We start from the raw sequence: 15,245 nt of genomic DNA on the forward strand, positions 1-15,245 counted from the left end.
AATCACACACTAATCAGGGGTTAGCGAATCAGAATATCGTATAATAAATAGGTGGCATCGTTGTGGGTCCCATTGGCGGAGAGATCGTAGCCGTTAGATTTTGGTGTGCTGCCGCTTCAAACATTCCAAAGGCTAAACCTGGTCCACAGGATCTTATCCCACCGTAATCTCACCCGACCGGACCATCCCCAAACGACCAAAAATGTACATTATTTACATGTTAATTATTGTATTACATGGTTTCCCTTTAATTATACTTGGACCGACTTTTCCAAATTAAAATATCCACGTCGAGTCTGCATATTTTTTTCTTCTTCCATCCTTTAACTAATACATCACTTTAGCGGAAAATTATGATAATAGTCATAATACACGACTTTGTTGTCAGCCATTTTGCGTTGTCATTTATTGTATAATATTATTTTGATGAATCATTAACGGATCCATAATATATCATTTACGCAAGTCAAAATGCTTAGGGGTCGATTTATACTTCACCGGAAATTATTACCCATAATATTGTTTTGCTAAATGAAGCATAAGTTTATGAGTGACCACTTTCAAGTCGGGTGTTCGATTCTCTTTGATGGGGAGTAATATAATTTTTGAATCAATTAATACACATATATAAAAGTTGGTCTCGGATCAAATGTTTACATAGTGAGGAGCGCATTCAAAGAATAGCATTTAGAGGTTCTCCGCTATAAAAAAATAAGTTTATGAGTGAACGGATATATTGCTAAAGTATAGTGGAAATGTCAAAGTTGGTATATTCACTTATATAATATGGTCGCAGATATAAGATATGAAGTGGAGTGGATAGAATGGAATAAATGCTATTTGGACCTCATAAAATATGCTTTTTCGCTACATTATTTTAATACGCAACTTGAATATTGAACGTGAAGTAGATTTTGTGCACATCCCACATTAAGTTAGGACAAAACGGTAACTATTATAAGGGACATTATATTATGAACCGTAGTTCGTAAACTTTGCAAAATGTGAAGGAAGACATATGAACAGAGAGTCATGCTCGTAGCAGTCATGTTTTGTCTCCTCCATAGGGAGTGCGTGTGCGTTCACACTTGTCTAATCTAATCATAAAGTGGGATAAAAATAATTCAATAATTAAAAAAACTTATATAATAATCAAAGCATGATTATATATACATAATACATATATGTATTATATTTATGAATGCGACCGTCATTGTTTAGTACTTTGAGAAGAGGAAGAGTGTGACGTCGAGAAAATCAAGGATCACTAATTCCTGAATCTCGGGTTTCCCAATTCATTAATCGCCACTTTAATTTATTAGTAATAGAAAATAAACAAATGATTTATTTCAATTATAAGGGCACTAACAGCAATTATGATGGCCAATGTGTGACATCTCGAATCTATAAAATTCCCTTTTTTTAAAAAAAAAAAAAAAAAAAATTTGTTATAGAATCAGTCATGTACCCTTTTACACATCCTAATGAAGTTCACAAATTAAATTTTACCACGTGGGAAATTCGTACGAGGAAAGAGGAACGAGTGTTTCTGGGCCTCCTTAGAGGGAAGTTAGTGGATGGCCCATATTTATAAAATGTGGGTCTAAATATAAAAGCCCATTATATGGGCTTCTGTTTTTGGGCCACACCTAATATGGCCCTTCAACGTATTAGATGGCATTGGTGTGTACATACTATATACGAGTGTGACCGCCAAGTCAAACAATTGTCCGTGTGGGACCCAAGAAAATGTTCCCGCGATTCAGGAAACCAGTCACGTGAATGGCACGTGACTCGATCCTACGACTCCGCAACTCCTGAGTAACCCCTCTCTCTATCTCTTTCTCCGTTGATTTACTAAAATACCCTCTGTTGGAACATTCTCGACTCTCTGATACATATATATAATTAGTAATTACGCTAGCCACCTCTTAATAGATCACCCCATTTTTTGGATTTGTAATCATATTGTCATTATATTAATTATAATATTTTATTTAGTTTGTTATGACACAGATTACACTAAGTATATCTATAATAATAATAATGTTACACTCTTTAAGTCAAGCATCAAACGTAAAGAGCACTTACACATCGTCTATTCTCAATTTTGTGGAAAATTCTTATATTTTATTATACATGACGAAGTACTCGCATAAAACTGACCACTTGCATACCGTTAAAGCCGCATATATGTTCTTTGCAAATAATATTTGCAATATTTATATTTCGGTAATTTTTTTTCTTCAAATTATCTGCTAATTTGCAAATAACACATATGCTTTAAATTATGTTAGAATTTGTAAATATGTTTGGGGTTTAATACGGATTTCTAATCTAATAGGAGATTCTAACATATTTAATGTTATTACATTTACATGACCTTTCCCGATTTATAATACCATGTGCTTTTATATATACATATATATATATAGATAAGATAGATGTATAGATATAGATATGAATCATCCCATGGGATGGGATTATCAAATCTTAATTAGAGATATATGTGACGTTAAATCAAATCCGACATGAAGGAATCCATAAACGACAACTCAAGTAGTTCTTGATTTGTCGTGTGTGCATATACATATACGGCTGACGTTTGCGTGTGGAATATGGTGGATTAGGAGCGGAAGGTTACGACTACTAAAAACGTTGAAGGGTCATATTGCCTCTTGGACCCTCCGAGGATGAAGCTTCACAAACAACCTTAATGGCTGTCATTAAGGGCAAAAGCAACATTAACTTGTCTTATATCATTTCACGCTAATTACCAAATCCATTTTTTTTAAAAAAAGCTAATCCTATTATACACACACACACACACACATATATATATATATATATATATATATATATATATATATATATAACATCTATGAATTTTTCTGTCCAACATTATAGGTGTGGACAGATCAATGACCAATAACCATGTTAATGACGAGATTGAAAGTTTAAATCAATCAATAACTTTTATTTAGGTTTTAAATATTTTAAGACCGTATGCTGATAATAAGTTTAAGATTTGGATGGTCCACGTCATCCCTGGACCCTATCACACCCTTTAGGGTTGGGACCCCTTGCTTAATTAGCGTTGCCAACCTTATTTTATAGATTAGGTATTAGTACATTCTGCAAAGTCGTGGGAATTAGTCATATATATATATATATATGTATATATTAATTTGGAAAAAAATAATCAAAAGATTAAATAATTTAATTATATAGAATAGGTAGCTATATCCGCACCAACAAGCTTGGAAAATTCAATAGAAAAGTTATATGAAGTGCACAAACACAATTGCGTATATGTAAACTATGCGTGTAAAGTGTTAATAAGCAAAAATTTGTTTGGGGACACTTAGTGAACCCAAAATAAAATATAAATATAAAAAAGGCAAATTAGAAAGCTATAATAATGAAACATGGGTTGCTTGACTATGATGATTAAAAAACAAATTCGATCTAAATTAAGCATTTCCTGCGCATTATATAATATCATATATGTATTTTTTTTTTAATCATCATTGGTTTATTGACGAATTTGAAATGAAATGTCTCGAGGAGGCAAGTGGGCTTCCAAGATCCAAGAAGTTGGTGGTGACGGTAAATGGGCCCCACCTCAAAACTGCGGCGACTCGACTCGTCGCTTTTATCCATTTCTTCCTCTCTTTTTTTTTTTTTTGTCAAAATCTTATTTTCATTTCGTATAAAAAAAGTATGTTATGTGGATTAGATAATTGATGGACCGAAAGAAAACTTAAACAGTTCATGTGTTTCTAAAAAACATAAAGAATATATTAATATTTTCCACAAAATTAAACCTTCCATGTATTCACATTAATCTAAAAAAGAATGAGACAACGCTTACAAGCAGATTTGCTAAGCCAATCCCAGAAACTTCGGATCCGCTGTAATTAAAAAAAAAAGATGGAAAATTTTGTTTATTTTCAATATATTTAATTGAAAATTGTGTGGCTAATAAATTTCTTTTTTTTTTAAATAAAAGACGTTTTGTTGTGGATAGGTGAAAAATTGTGATTGGACAGAAAGCCAATTAATAAGGTGGTGAGGCTGACGTGGACCACATCCTTTTGCTTGCCATTCTATGGTTGGCCGAAAAAGGATAATGCTTCTCATGGGTCCCACCATATAATATCTACCAAGCCCCACAATTTTATTTTATTTTTATCATCACCCATCTGTATATGTGTACGTATATGCGAATATAATAACACAGACATAAAAACTCATTGAAAAGGCCATGTTTGAAAAAAAAATGTAGAGAGTAAAAAAAACTTGTATATTTTTTTTTGTTAAAGTTGTATATTATTATTTTGCAATAATAATTCATTTTTAATTGCAACAAAAAGCGGCGTGCTTGCTTTTGAAGATTCCATGAAGAAGAAACGGCTCTTCCCGTTGCCCAAAAGCCGCTTGCCTTCCAAGCTGTGCGCAATGCAAACCAACCACATGCATTTCATAGATTGTATGTATGCATGTATGCATGTATGTATATATGTATGTATGTATGTATGTATGTATGTATGTATGTCGTTGCAAGTAATTTTATTGGTTCCTCAATTTCAGTGATGCGGATCTATCATATCATTTTAATGCTCGCTGAATATGGGATAACCGAGAGGCTAGAAATGTAATATGATATATGTATATATACATGTTCGTATACAAAAATTTAACCACGAATATTAAGGGGATGGATTAAGCGAGTAATGCGACCCTTGGAATTAATGTCGGCCATTACAAAGATAAGTACCAATATATTAAATTAATATATCACACTGCACAAGCTGTTTGTTTTTTTTTTATTTAAAAAAACAATTATAATAAAAAAGGCAACTATTGCGTACGCGAGGAATCGCTGCCCCATGGAAGTGTATGTATGATGACTTCATCCCCTCGTTGGTTATCAGTTCAAACAAATACGATGGTTGATAACGTAAATGTTTCTGAAGAAAATTTTGAAATTAAATAAAACCGACTCATTATTATTGTTACTGATTTACTTTGTGTAACTCGCCGCTAATTTACAAAAAAAAAAAAGACAAGGCGGAGTGAAATGTTAAAATTATCCACGGAAGGGGAGGAAAAAAAAATTAAAATTACAGTTATCAGACGATAAAGCTAGAAAAACGACGCCGTTCAAACAAAAAGTTTGAGCAACTTCGCGGTTTCTCCTCCGCCGTGTCCGTACCGTTCATCCGCCGTGTTTCCCCGGAACGAAGACGTCGTGGTTGTCGTCACGGACTCTTCAGAGTTCATCGATGACGTTTCCGGTCGCCGTGTCTCTTCTTTGCACGCCACCGGAAGATTTGGGATGAGAGAGAGATCCAGACCCGATGACGGTTGCTCTGATTCCAAACGCTTCCGTTTCGGCGGAGACGCCGTTGATCTGGATCTAGAGCTTGAGAATCGGCAGTGATGATAATTATTCCGGTCTCCGTCGCTATCCTGCCGGAGATTCAACATCTCCGTGCAGATCTCGGATGCTTCGTCGGAATTCTGCGACGGAAAACCTTCGAAACCGCCGGCGCGTGTGAGAAGCTCCGGAATCGGCCGCAACGAACCACCGCGGAGCACGGTGTCAACCGCTTGCTGGCAGATTTGCCAATTCCCAGTCCACAACAGCCCGACGGCGCCGTTCACCGGATTCACAGTTCTACCGCAAGCTTCGTAGAGCAAAGACTGAAACAGAGCTGCGTAACGGAGAATAATTCAAAATCAGTGACGGATAACGACCTCGTGAAAAAGACGGTCAGAGATCTGGGGAGTTAGTTACCAGGCCGTTGGGATTCCGGCACGGCGGAGATGAAGGACATGAGACCAGCGCGGCCGAAGAACTTGGCGACGAAGACGGTGGCGTGGCCCTGAGCGTCGGCCGTCTTGATCCACTGAAGACACGGTCGGAGGACGCAGTTCTCGCTGCAGCCTTTCCGCAGAACACGACAACCATTGCAACTCATGTTCGAAGATCTCACGCTTCTGTCTGTTGTCGGGAGGTTCACATGAAAAAGAAGAAGAGGTGAGTAAGTTGGCTTTGGGAGCAAGAAAGAGATCTTTGGAGAGAGAGAGCGAGATTGCGATAAATTAGGAGAAGATATTCAATGTTTGGAAGATGGCGCAACCCACGTATAAATATACACATAAACAAACAAACCATATTTGAGTAAAAAAAAAGAATTAGTCATGTTGCCTTTTATTTATTTATATTTTGGATAATAAATACGTTAGAACAAACACATATACGGCGTGACGCTAGCCACCGTCGTATAATTCGTTTTTTTTAAATAAAAAGAAAATCAAATTGAAGTACCCTCCAAATTCTCGGCTGTACAAAATTATGGTTCATACTGACCCCAATGGGACAAGACATAACAGAGTTTAATTTATGTTGACTGTACTGTTAGTGGTGTTTTTTTTCCAAGTGAAATATGTAATAATGTCGACTGGAGAGAGAGAGAGAGAGATTCCAAGGTGATGGGTGCAGCCGTGGCTCCTCAACCGTTGGATAATGCCGTAAACTTTCCATCTTTAACGATGCGTGGAGTAGATATCACTCGATGTCAAAAATGCTCCGTGGTCTATGGAGTTCTTGGAGATGATGCACGTGGAATCATAAATTTCATGTATGCTACAAACAAATGTTGGTTAAATTTTGATGTTTTCGTATCTAATTAGTCTTTACAAATAATTTCAATTATATACTTTTCTAATGGGTCATGGATATGATGAAACAATCTATTTATAGATATCCCAAGTTTATCATTTCTGTGTAATGCTGACAATATAAATTTGTACGAAAAAAACAACATAGGCCATGGATGCAGGAGAGGCCGGACAAAGTGCAATCGGTGGTTTGATTTGTTTGTCCCATTAGTATATAAAAGCCCAATGAAGTCGACCCATTGCGTTATGAAATAGTTCAGCAAAAAAAAAAACCCAATAAACAATTAGGTATTTTGAAGCTCTATACATCGGCAACATAACCACATGCCAGGTTTAATATTATTGAATAGACACCAGACAGTAGTGGGGAAGGAAGGTAACTGGTTTATATACACTACTAACTGATATACTTGTACTTTAATAACATGACCAAAACAATTTTATATGCCTAAAAAAATATTTTTCTCTTTGGAATATCAATTATTTTAAAAATATTATATCTATAAGATAATCCAAGTCCACTCCCATCATTTTCATTACAAAAGCTCCAACAACCATATAATTATCTTCAGTGTCCATGGCGAACCTCTTTGCCGGAGAGTTGACTTTTTCCAAGTGGATCTTCGCCGGTAAAAACCTTCTCCGCCGCCTCCAAATATTGATCCGCCGGCAAATTCAGATCAAAGACACGGTGGCTCGCGGTCAATTCTTCTTTGTCCCCTTCCGATGACCATCTCTCATCCCCATCGACTTCGCCGCTGACCACGTCAACGCCGTTGCCGTTATTGCTGATACCGTTAACGTTAACGTTAACGTTACTGCCGTCGTAATGGCAACGCTTGTGTCCACCCAAAGCTTGACCCGACGGAAAAGTCTTGAAACATATCGAACACGTATGAGTCCGTCCACTCTGACCACCGCCGACCGTAATGTTGCTGCTGTTGCTGATACCGTTACTGTTACCGTTAGACCGGTCTTCGGTTCCAGGAGCGGTTTGACACGTGGGTTTGCGATGACTGGTCTTGTGACCGCCTAAGGCCTGATAAGAGGGGAACGTCTTCCCACAGACCGTACACTTGAGGCGGAGGAGGACACGTGTCGGGGGGGGAGCCACGAGCGAGCATGAGGAGACAGAGCGCAAGATACTCTTCCTCGGAAGGCGGGTTATTGGTTGGATCCGGATGTTCCAGACTCTGTCGTTTCGTGCGTTTCCTCTTTGTCCACGGCTCTAGATCCTCCGCCTCTGGGTCGTCGCGGCGGCGGAGAAGCGGGGGAGCAGCCGCGGCGGCGGCGGCGGACGTCGGAGAATTGAGGGTGTCTAGGGCCATAGCTTTCTGAGATGGAATCGAGAGATTTGCGTGTATATAGAGAGATACGGAGGAGGACGAAGAGTGGAGTGAGCTGTGTGTGTGTGTATGTGTATGTGTGGGAGCACGTCTTGTGTTGTAATAAAAATTAGTCGAGGAAATTTTCAAAGGGATATTTTGGTTCCCGTCTGTGGGAATGGAACGTGGTCTCTAATTAAGTGTTCAAGTGGCGCTCCACTGTGATTTCTTCAACCCTTTCTTCTATAATCTCTCTATTTTTTATTTGTTTTTTTTTTAATATTACGGCGGAATATATAATAATGCATATAATAGAAATTGTTTACCATGTCAATGTCAATGCAGCCCACTTGAAAATATGATCAAAGTCTTTACTCATAAGTTACTATATAGCGCATATTAAGCATTTCAAATTACAAGTTATGATCCTTCTTAATCATCAAGTTTTTTACCAATTATAGCCATGTGTTATGATCATAAGTAGAACCATTTCAAATACTTGCATCATTGACACACACACGTTACTTATAATTTATTATATTCTATTAATACATAAAATTAAAATCGTGATTATATTAATGATTATAATAAAAGTGAAAAATGATACTCTGGGCAATTGGCTTCTAAAAAAGGGTTCGGCCACTCTGTGGGAGAATCTTGTTAGCCTGTGACGCTTAGGTCTACGCTGAGTTGGCGCAACACCATTGGCCGCTGCACCAACTGGACTCCCTCAGTTGAGCAACGTGGCGTCTTATCATTGGTTGGAATTTGGCGGAGACTTGAAGAGGAGACTCGACGGTGACCGCTAACCACATCACCGTCTCAAACAGTGTCCGTCATTTCTCTAACTTTCATTTTTTTTAATTAAAAAAACATTATCAAAAAGAAAAAAAAGTATAATGAAGCAGAAGGGGATAATCGGGTCGACCTTCTTTGTTGGAAAATATACAAAGATTCTTTGTTGGATGTATTATGTATATTAATTTGATGTGTTATTTACTGGAAGTATATATTTTTTAAAATTAATAACAATTGCTCAAAATATATATAAAACTGTGTAAAAATTGTCCATCGCACTCCAACCACAACATGTTTAATTATGGCGAAAATTGTATATTAATCTGTATTTGGTTATTAAAAAGTCTTTTTTTTTTAAGAAGGTCGGGTTTTTTGCGGTCTATCAAATTACAACCATTATTGACCTAGGGTTAACATTATAGTCAACTACAAACCGTTCGAATGATTAATGATTTGTAAACAATTCAAAGTACAAAAAGTGAAGAAAATATGTCGAAGGAATTAAAAATAGGAATTTGTGTGAATATGATGAAGTGTCGGCTCCAACGAAGCATCAAAATCAAAGCAGGATCTCATGGACCTATGTTAGCCCATTTAGGAGAAAGCCCAAGTCAAATATTACAGGATAAATAAAGATATAATATTAAAATTCTCAACAAAATCAGAGTGGCGCAGCGGAAGCGTGGTGGGCCCATAACCCACAGGTCCCTGGATCGAAACCAGGCTCTGATATTAGAGTGGCTTCCGTACATCTCTTTTTCTTTCTGTGTTGCCTTTTTTTTTAAAAACAATTCTTTGTTTTTTCTTCGCGGAAAAATAAACATTGACAGGAACAAATGTCATGGGCCCCCATATCCCAGGAAATATGTGGGGTCCATTTCGATTTCGGAAGTTATTGGGCTTACGTGTTGGCCCATTTCAAATCGGGAATCGTCGTTATGCATTTCAATCAAAATGATTAGATATGGTGAGATTCGAATACCAAACCCAATCATTCACATAGTAATTTCCTTTCCGCAATGGGACCCTTTTACGCTTTCATGCGAAATATAAATAATGTTTGCAAGTATTTTCATGTGGACTCTGAGTGCATGATAATATGGTGAAGTGGGATTCTTTAATTGCTTTGAAAGTTTTGAATAATCCTTTCATGATTATGACAACCCTAACACAGATTTCTCCAACACTTAATCATGATTACGCCTCGCTTATTGTTTTTAATTACATAAACAAAATGGAAAAGATTATGGTATTTTCCTTTTTATATATATCTGTTACAGTCAAAGATTTGGATCCCACAACAATGGCCCATACGACCTATTGTCCCTCCTCAATTCTGCTGCTATTTTCTTTTCCTTTTTTTTTTGTTAATTAAATCACAAAATATAAGATATGTACAATTTGATTTTTTTTTTGTTTTCTATATTAATTTATACTATAGTCTATGGGATATGGATCACATTAAACAATGGATAAAATAAAATTATTATTTTGAACTTTCCGAAAAATATAATTGTTGTGAGGCGTTAATGATTACGTGGACCGGAAGAAAAGCAAAAATAAATATGACTTGGTATGAAAGAATATTTGTTATAATGCTGTTGATCTTTCTATTGTCGGAGTGTATCGTGTGAATGCGATGTAGCGTGTGTGCCGCTGTGAGATTGCTGCCGTAGTATCGTACGGTAGACTGCGAGTCAGCGGATCATAACTCGCACTTCCTCACTCCTCTAAAAATTAAAAAGATAAAAAAAGGAAAAGCTGGTGTTTAGTTTACCCTTTTTCATCCCGCTTTATTCCAAAACTACATGTATCGTTTTCATTTAGGTTTCTTTCTAACTAATATATTCATAAACAAAATTTGTTATAAATTTGTCGTTATCATTATACATTTAAGACTATTTTATGTAAAAAAAAAAAAAATTCACTCACAGGCAATTATAGAACTACAAATAAAATTTTGAATTATGTCCTTAAAAACACAGGGACTTCCTTGTATAATATACTTATTCTAACATCAAAACATGGAAATTACCTTTTTTAAAAAATATTAAAAAACATTTTTGCCTAAAACAATAAAATAGCCTTTCGTGGGTGCGTTTCGACCAACGAGAATCAAACCAAACGAATATCAACCCCAAGTGATTTGCGTCTCATGTATATTACATATATATGTGTGTGTGTGTGTGTATATATATGTAAGGGCATATCCGTCTTTCCGAGTGGCACAACACGTGGCGTTCGTTCTTCTTTGATATCGCTGGGCGAAGAGTCCAATATATTTCGTGTCATTAAAGTTGATTGCGAAGTTTTCGAGCGTGAAGTTGTTTAATTACAAGGGATTTTTTTTCCCTCTAATATAAGTAACAGTAGATTTCTTCAAACATAACGTGACAAGCCTCATGCCGACATAAAAGGAAGAAAAAACATTACTATTATTTATTTGCATAATGGAATCTTGAATATTGTCATTATCAACAGAAATTGTATGAAATATAACCAAGAACGCATTCATTTGCATGGGTCGAAATCTCCAAAGCTGGGGATAAGGTTGTCTCTTACTGTTTGTTCATGTCATTTTGCAAACGTATAATTCGGGCTTTGGTTGTTTCTTCGAAAGTGCGTGTCTACACTATAGGCAATACACTAAACTTTATTATATACAGTAATTGCAAAAATAATCGACATGATTTTGTAGCTTGTCCATTTCAATCGGTATATAATTCGCAGCATTTATGAAATAAAAAGGATAAAATTTTACCATATACTCCCTCCATATAATTTTACCATATACTCCCTTCATTTGTCTAAAATACCCTTGTGTTGAGAATTATTATCTTAAAGTATTTAAGTATTATTAATAAAGGGTAAATTTGGAAAAATATAGAAAGGTTCATGAAAAATCTTAAACGTTATTTATTTTTAAACAAAAATTATTATAAAATTAAATGGAGGGAGTATTTTTTGCAATTGAAATAAAATATTGCATTTCATATAAGGATTTAAATGAGTAATTTTTTTTTGGTAAAACTGATGAGAACGGCGTGAATTTCCAAATAATTAAGTGGCAATTAAGAGCCACGGAAGCCGGAAACTGCTGACGTCAGCGTCATCGGCCCGATTTCCCCAAACATTTGTTTATTATCTTCCCACGCAAGACGAATAAAAAGAAAAGCAACGTCAGGCGAAAACAAAGAAGAAAAAAAAAGCACGAAGAAGATGAATTTAGAGAGAGAGAAAATTTGTGGAGCGGTTAATCAAGATTCGCCATGAGAGCCCCTCGCCCCAGCCGCTTCGTCTCCCTCTCCCTCTTCTCCATCTTTCTATTGCCGTTATCCTTCCCCATTTTTGTAGCTGGAAGCGGAGGTGTCAAGGCATTCCGATTTGGTACTGAAGTTGCGGAGGCTCACCGGAGAATTCTGCATCAGCCCCTTTTTCCGGGGACTTCTATTCCGCCGCCGGCTTCCGAGTCGCAGCCATCTACTCCGGCGACTCCCGACGTCCCCGACCACCCTTTCTTTCCGGAGGTACCGTCCACGCCTTACCAGAGCCAATCTCCTCCACCCCCCCCCCCGCCAGCTTCCGTTGCTTCCGATGGCGGATTGCCGATTCCGGCAGCTGCTGAGCCGGCGAAATCAGGGAAGAAAGTAGCGATCGCCATATCCGTTGGGGTTGTCACGCTCGGTATGCTCTCTGCTCTGGCTTTTTTCTTGTACCGACACAAAGTGAAGCACGCTAGCGACACTCAGAAGCTCGTCAATGGAGGCGTTGATGGCGGTTCACATAGGTTTCAGGAAGATCCGATACCACCGACGTCGAGTTTTCTCTATATAGGAACAGTTGAGCCGAGCCGATTATCGGCTGGGGAGTCGAATGGCGGAAGCAACGGAACGGTCAATGCGTCGCCGTACCGGAAGCTGAATTCGGTGAAGCGATCAGATCGGTATCGGCCGAGTCCGGAGCTTCAGCCACTTCCGCCATTAGCCAAGCCTACACCGTCTGCGAATTCTCCGTCGGCTACGTCTCTATCTCCGTCACATTCATCTTCCGACGAGGAGAGCCGCGGCACTGCGTTTTACACGCCGCACGGATCCACGATCAGTAGCGATGACGGTTACTACACGCCATTTGCTCGCTCCGCCAACAGCAATGGCCATTCTGTCGGCTCGGTTCCTCAGTCGAAAAGAACCTCTCCTAGGTCGTGGTTAGCAACAGGAGGCGCGACGGCCGGAACAGCTGCTTTGTCGTCGCCGGAGATGAAACACGTCATCATTCCATCGATAAAGCAGAAATCACCTCTACAGTTGCCGCCACCGCCGCAACGACAACCGGAAAATAATAGGCAAGACCTTCCCTATTCGTCGAGCAGGCCTAAGTTTTCGCCGCCACCTCCGCCACCGAATAGGGCGACGCTTCAAGAAATAAACCAGGGTAGGCCCCCTCTCAGGGCTGGAGCCCTTCCTCATCCACCGCCGCCTCCTCCTCCTCCTCCTCCGCCGCCGCCGCCACCGCCTCCACCGCCTACTACTCTTCAAAAGAGGCCGGCAGATTTCCAGATAACTTCGACAACGTCAGAACCTTTGAAGAAACAGGAGTTCAGGACCCCTAGTCCCAAATCCAAGCCAGTCGAAGAGGTTAATAGTAAATCAGGTGGTTCATCGGAAAAGACTGGAGATACAGAAACTGACTCGGGGAGACCGAGGTTAAAGCCTCTCCACTGGGACAAAGTGCGTGCGAGCTCGGATCGAGCGACGGTCTGGGACCAGCTCAAGTCAAGCTCATTTCAGTGAGTATCACACCTTTCTTTCTACCAGGCTGTATACAATGCCCTTGAATTTTTGGTGTTTTTCAACAGCGTTTTAACCTTACCGTATGACACAGATTGAACGAGGATAGGATGGAACATCTATTTGGTTGCAACTCGGCAAATTCAGCGCCGAAAGAAAGCGTACGAAGATCGGTGTTGCCCGCGGTTGAGAATGAGAACAGAGTATTAGATCCCAAGAAGTCACAGAACATTGCCATTCTTCTCAGAGCTCTGAATGTAACGCGGGAAGAGGTGTCCGAAGCCTTGCTGGATGGTATGTGATTTTCTCTCTCTCTCTCTGGGTTTATCATAGAGTGGAATAACATTTCATTTGTATATTCCGGGAATCCTAAATGCGATCAGAACCTGTTCTTGAGTTAGTGAAAGATCTATTATATCTCAGGGTTAGTGAGCGCCTCTGGTCATTTCAATCAGCTGGTTTCTTGGGTCATGGGCGATCTCTTTTGCTAACAAGATTTAGGATACAACCCATTGATAGGAAGAAGAGTCTGTTCTGTAATTTTATGGGAAAAATGTCTAATAGACAACCTTAAAAATATGCCATTGAGCAGTGATCTCGCATGCATCATTCTGGGATGATGTTTTTGTTCCCCGAGAGTTTTACAGATATCTTGACCTGGACCTCTAGTTTGTGTCGGCATGTTTCTTGATTATCCCAATGGTGATGTTGTAACAGGTAATGCCGATAGCTTAGGTGTCGAGCTTTTAGAAACATTGGTGAAGATGGCTCCGACCAAAGAGGAAGAGATAAAACTTCGAGATTACTCTGGTGATGCTTCGAAACTAGGAACGGCTGAAAAGTTCCTTAAAACCATTCTCGATATACCCTTTGCCTTCAAAAGGGTCGAATCAATGTTGTATAGGGCCAACTTCGATGCGGAGGTGAAATATCTGAGGAACTCTTTCCAGATACTAGAGGTATTCCTCCGATTCCACGTTTTCCATCATGCAAAAAAGTCTTTTCTACTCAAGTCTAAATTCGTCCCGGTGTATTTCATGCTTTTCAGGATGCAAGCAAGGAGCTAAAGAACAGCAGGCTATTCCTCAAACTCCTGGAGGCTGTTCTGAGAGCAGGAAACAGAATGAACGTGGGAACTAATCGCGGAGATGCAAAAGCCTTCAAACTCGATACCCTTTTAAAGCTCGTGGACGTAAAGGGTGCTGACGGGAAGACCACGTTGCTCCATTTTGTGGTCCAAGAAATCACCAGATCGGAAGGTATGCCTCCCGACTCCACAAACAAGAGCCTCCTCCAGAGCAAAGAGTCACACGTGAAAGAAGACGATTTCAGAAAGCAAGGATTACAAGTAGTGGCAGGACTCAGTAGAGATCTGGGCAATGTGAAAAAGGCAGCGGGGATGGACTTTGATGTTCTGAGCAGTTACGTCTCGAAGCTCGAGATGGGTCTGGAGAAGGTGCGGTCGGTTATGCAATACGAGAAATCCGAAACAAAACAGGGGAAGAAGTTCTTTGAATCCATGAAGAAGTTCCTCAAAGAAGCAGAGGAAGAGATCGGTAGCATAAAAGGAGATGAAAGAAGGGCGTTAACGTTGGTGAAGGAAGTGACAGAGTACTTCCATGGGGATGCAGGGAAAGAGGAAGCT

General features: G+C 39.0%; 3 protein-coding genes and 1 non-coding gene across 4 annotated transcripts in view; 2 read left to right on the plus strand and 2 right to left on the minus strand.

The window, feature by feature from the left end:
• Positions 1 to 4,983: 4,983 nt before the first annotated feature.
• Positions 4,984 to 6,129, minus strand: LOC104827564 (LOB domain-containing protein 37-like). Its single transcript, XM_010560748.2, has 2 exons — positions 5,804 to 6,129; positions 4,984 to 5,720 (listed from the first exon to the last, which is right to left on the minus strand). Exons 1-2 carry the CDS (start codon positions 5,985 to 5,987, stop codon positions 5,167 to 5,169), a joined length of 738 nt encoding a protein of 245 aa, XP_010559050.1. The 5' UTR covers positions 5,988 to 6,129; the 3' UTR covers positions 4,984 to 5,166.
• A 999-nt stretch (positions 6,130 to 7,128) lies between these two features.
• LOC104827570 (zinc finger protein AZF1-like) lies at positions 7,129 to 8,198 on the minus strand. The gene is given in 2 exon segments (XM_010560761.1): positions 7,129 to 7,772; positions 7,774 to 8,198. Coding segments are annotated over 2 exon segments (759 nt in total). The 5' UTR covers positions 8,019 to 8,198; the 3' UTR covers positions 7,129 to 7,258.
• Positions 8,199 to 9,473: 1,275 nt separating this feature from the next.
• Positions 9,474 to 9,545, plus strand: TRNAM-CAU. Its single transcript has one exon. It is a non-coding gene; the product is annotated as a tRNA-Met (tRNA).
• Positions 9,546 to 12,001: 2,456 nt separating this feature from the next.
• The window catches only part of LOC104827580 (formin-like protein 6), a 3,859-nt gene continuing 615 nt past the window's right edge, over positions 12,002 to 15,245 (plus strand). Inside the window, 5 exon segments of the mRNA XM_010560774.1 lie at positions 12,002 to 13,599; positions 13,695 to 13,894; positions 14,318 to 14,559; positions 14,649 to 15,242; position 15,245. The exon segment at position 15,245 is cut by the window's right edge and continues 615 nt beyond it. Coding sequence (XP_010559076.1) covers positions 12,083 to 13,599; positions 13,695 to 13,894; positions 14,318 to 14,559; positions 14,649 to 15,242; position 15,245 — 2,554 coding nt within the window. The 5' untranslated portion in view covers positions 12,002 to 12,082.

This window comes from Tarenaya hassleriana, unplaced genomic scaffold, assembly GCF_000463585.1.
Source record: "Tarenaya hassleriana unplaced genomic scaffold, ASM46358v1 Cleome10, whole genome shotgun sequence".
Taxonomy (NCBI): Eukaryota; Viridiplantae; Streptophyta; class Magnoliopsida; order Brassicales; family Cleomaceae; genus Tarenaya; species Tarenaya hassleriana.

Excerpts from the sequence above, each read along its gene's own strand:
- LOC104827564 (XM_010560748.2), bottom strand. The coding sequence starts at position 5,987 with ATGAGTTGCAATGGTTGTCGTGTTCTGCGGAAAGGCTGCAGCGAGAAC. Across the intron at positions 5,721-5,803 it reads GCCGGAATCCCAACGGCCTG|CTCTGTTTCAGTCTTTGCTC; the intron begins GTAACTAACTCC and ends TCCGTTACGCAG.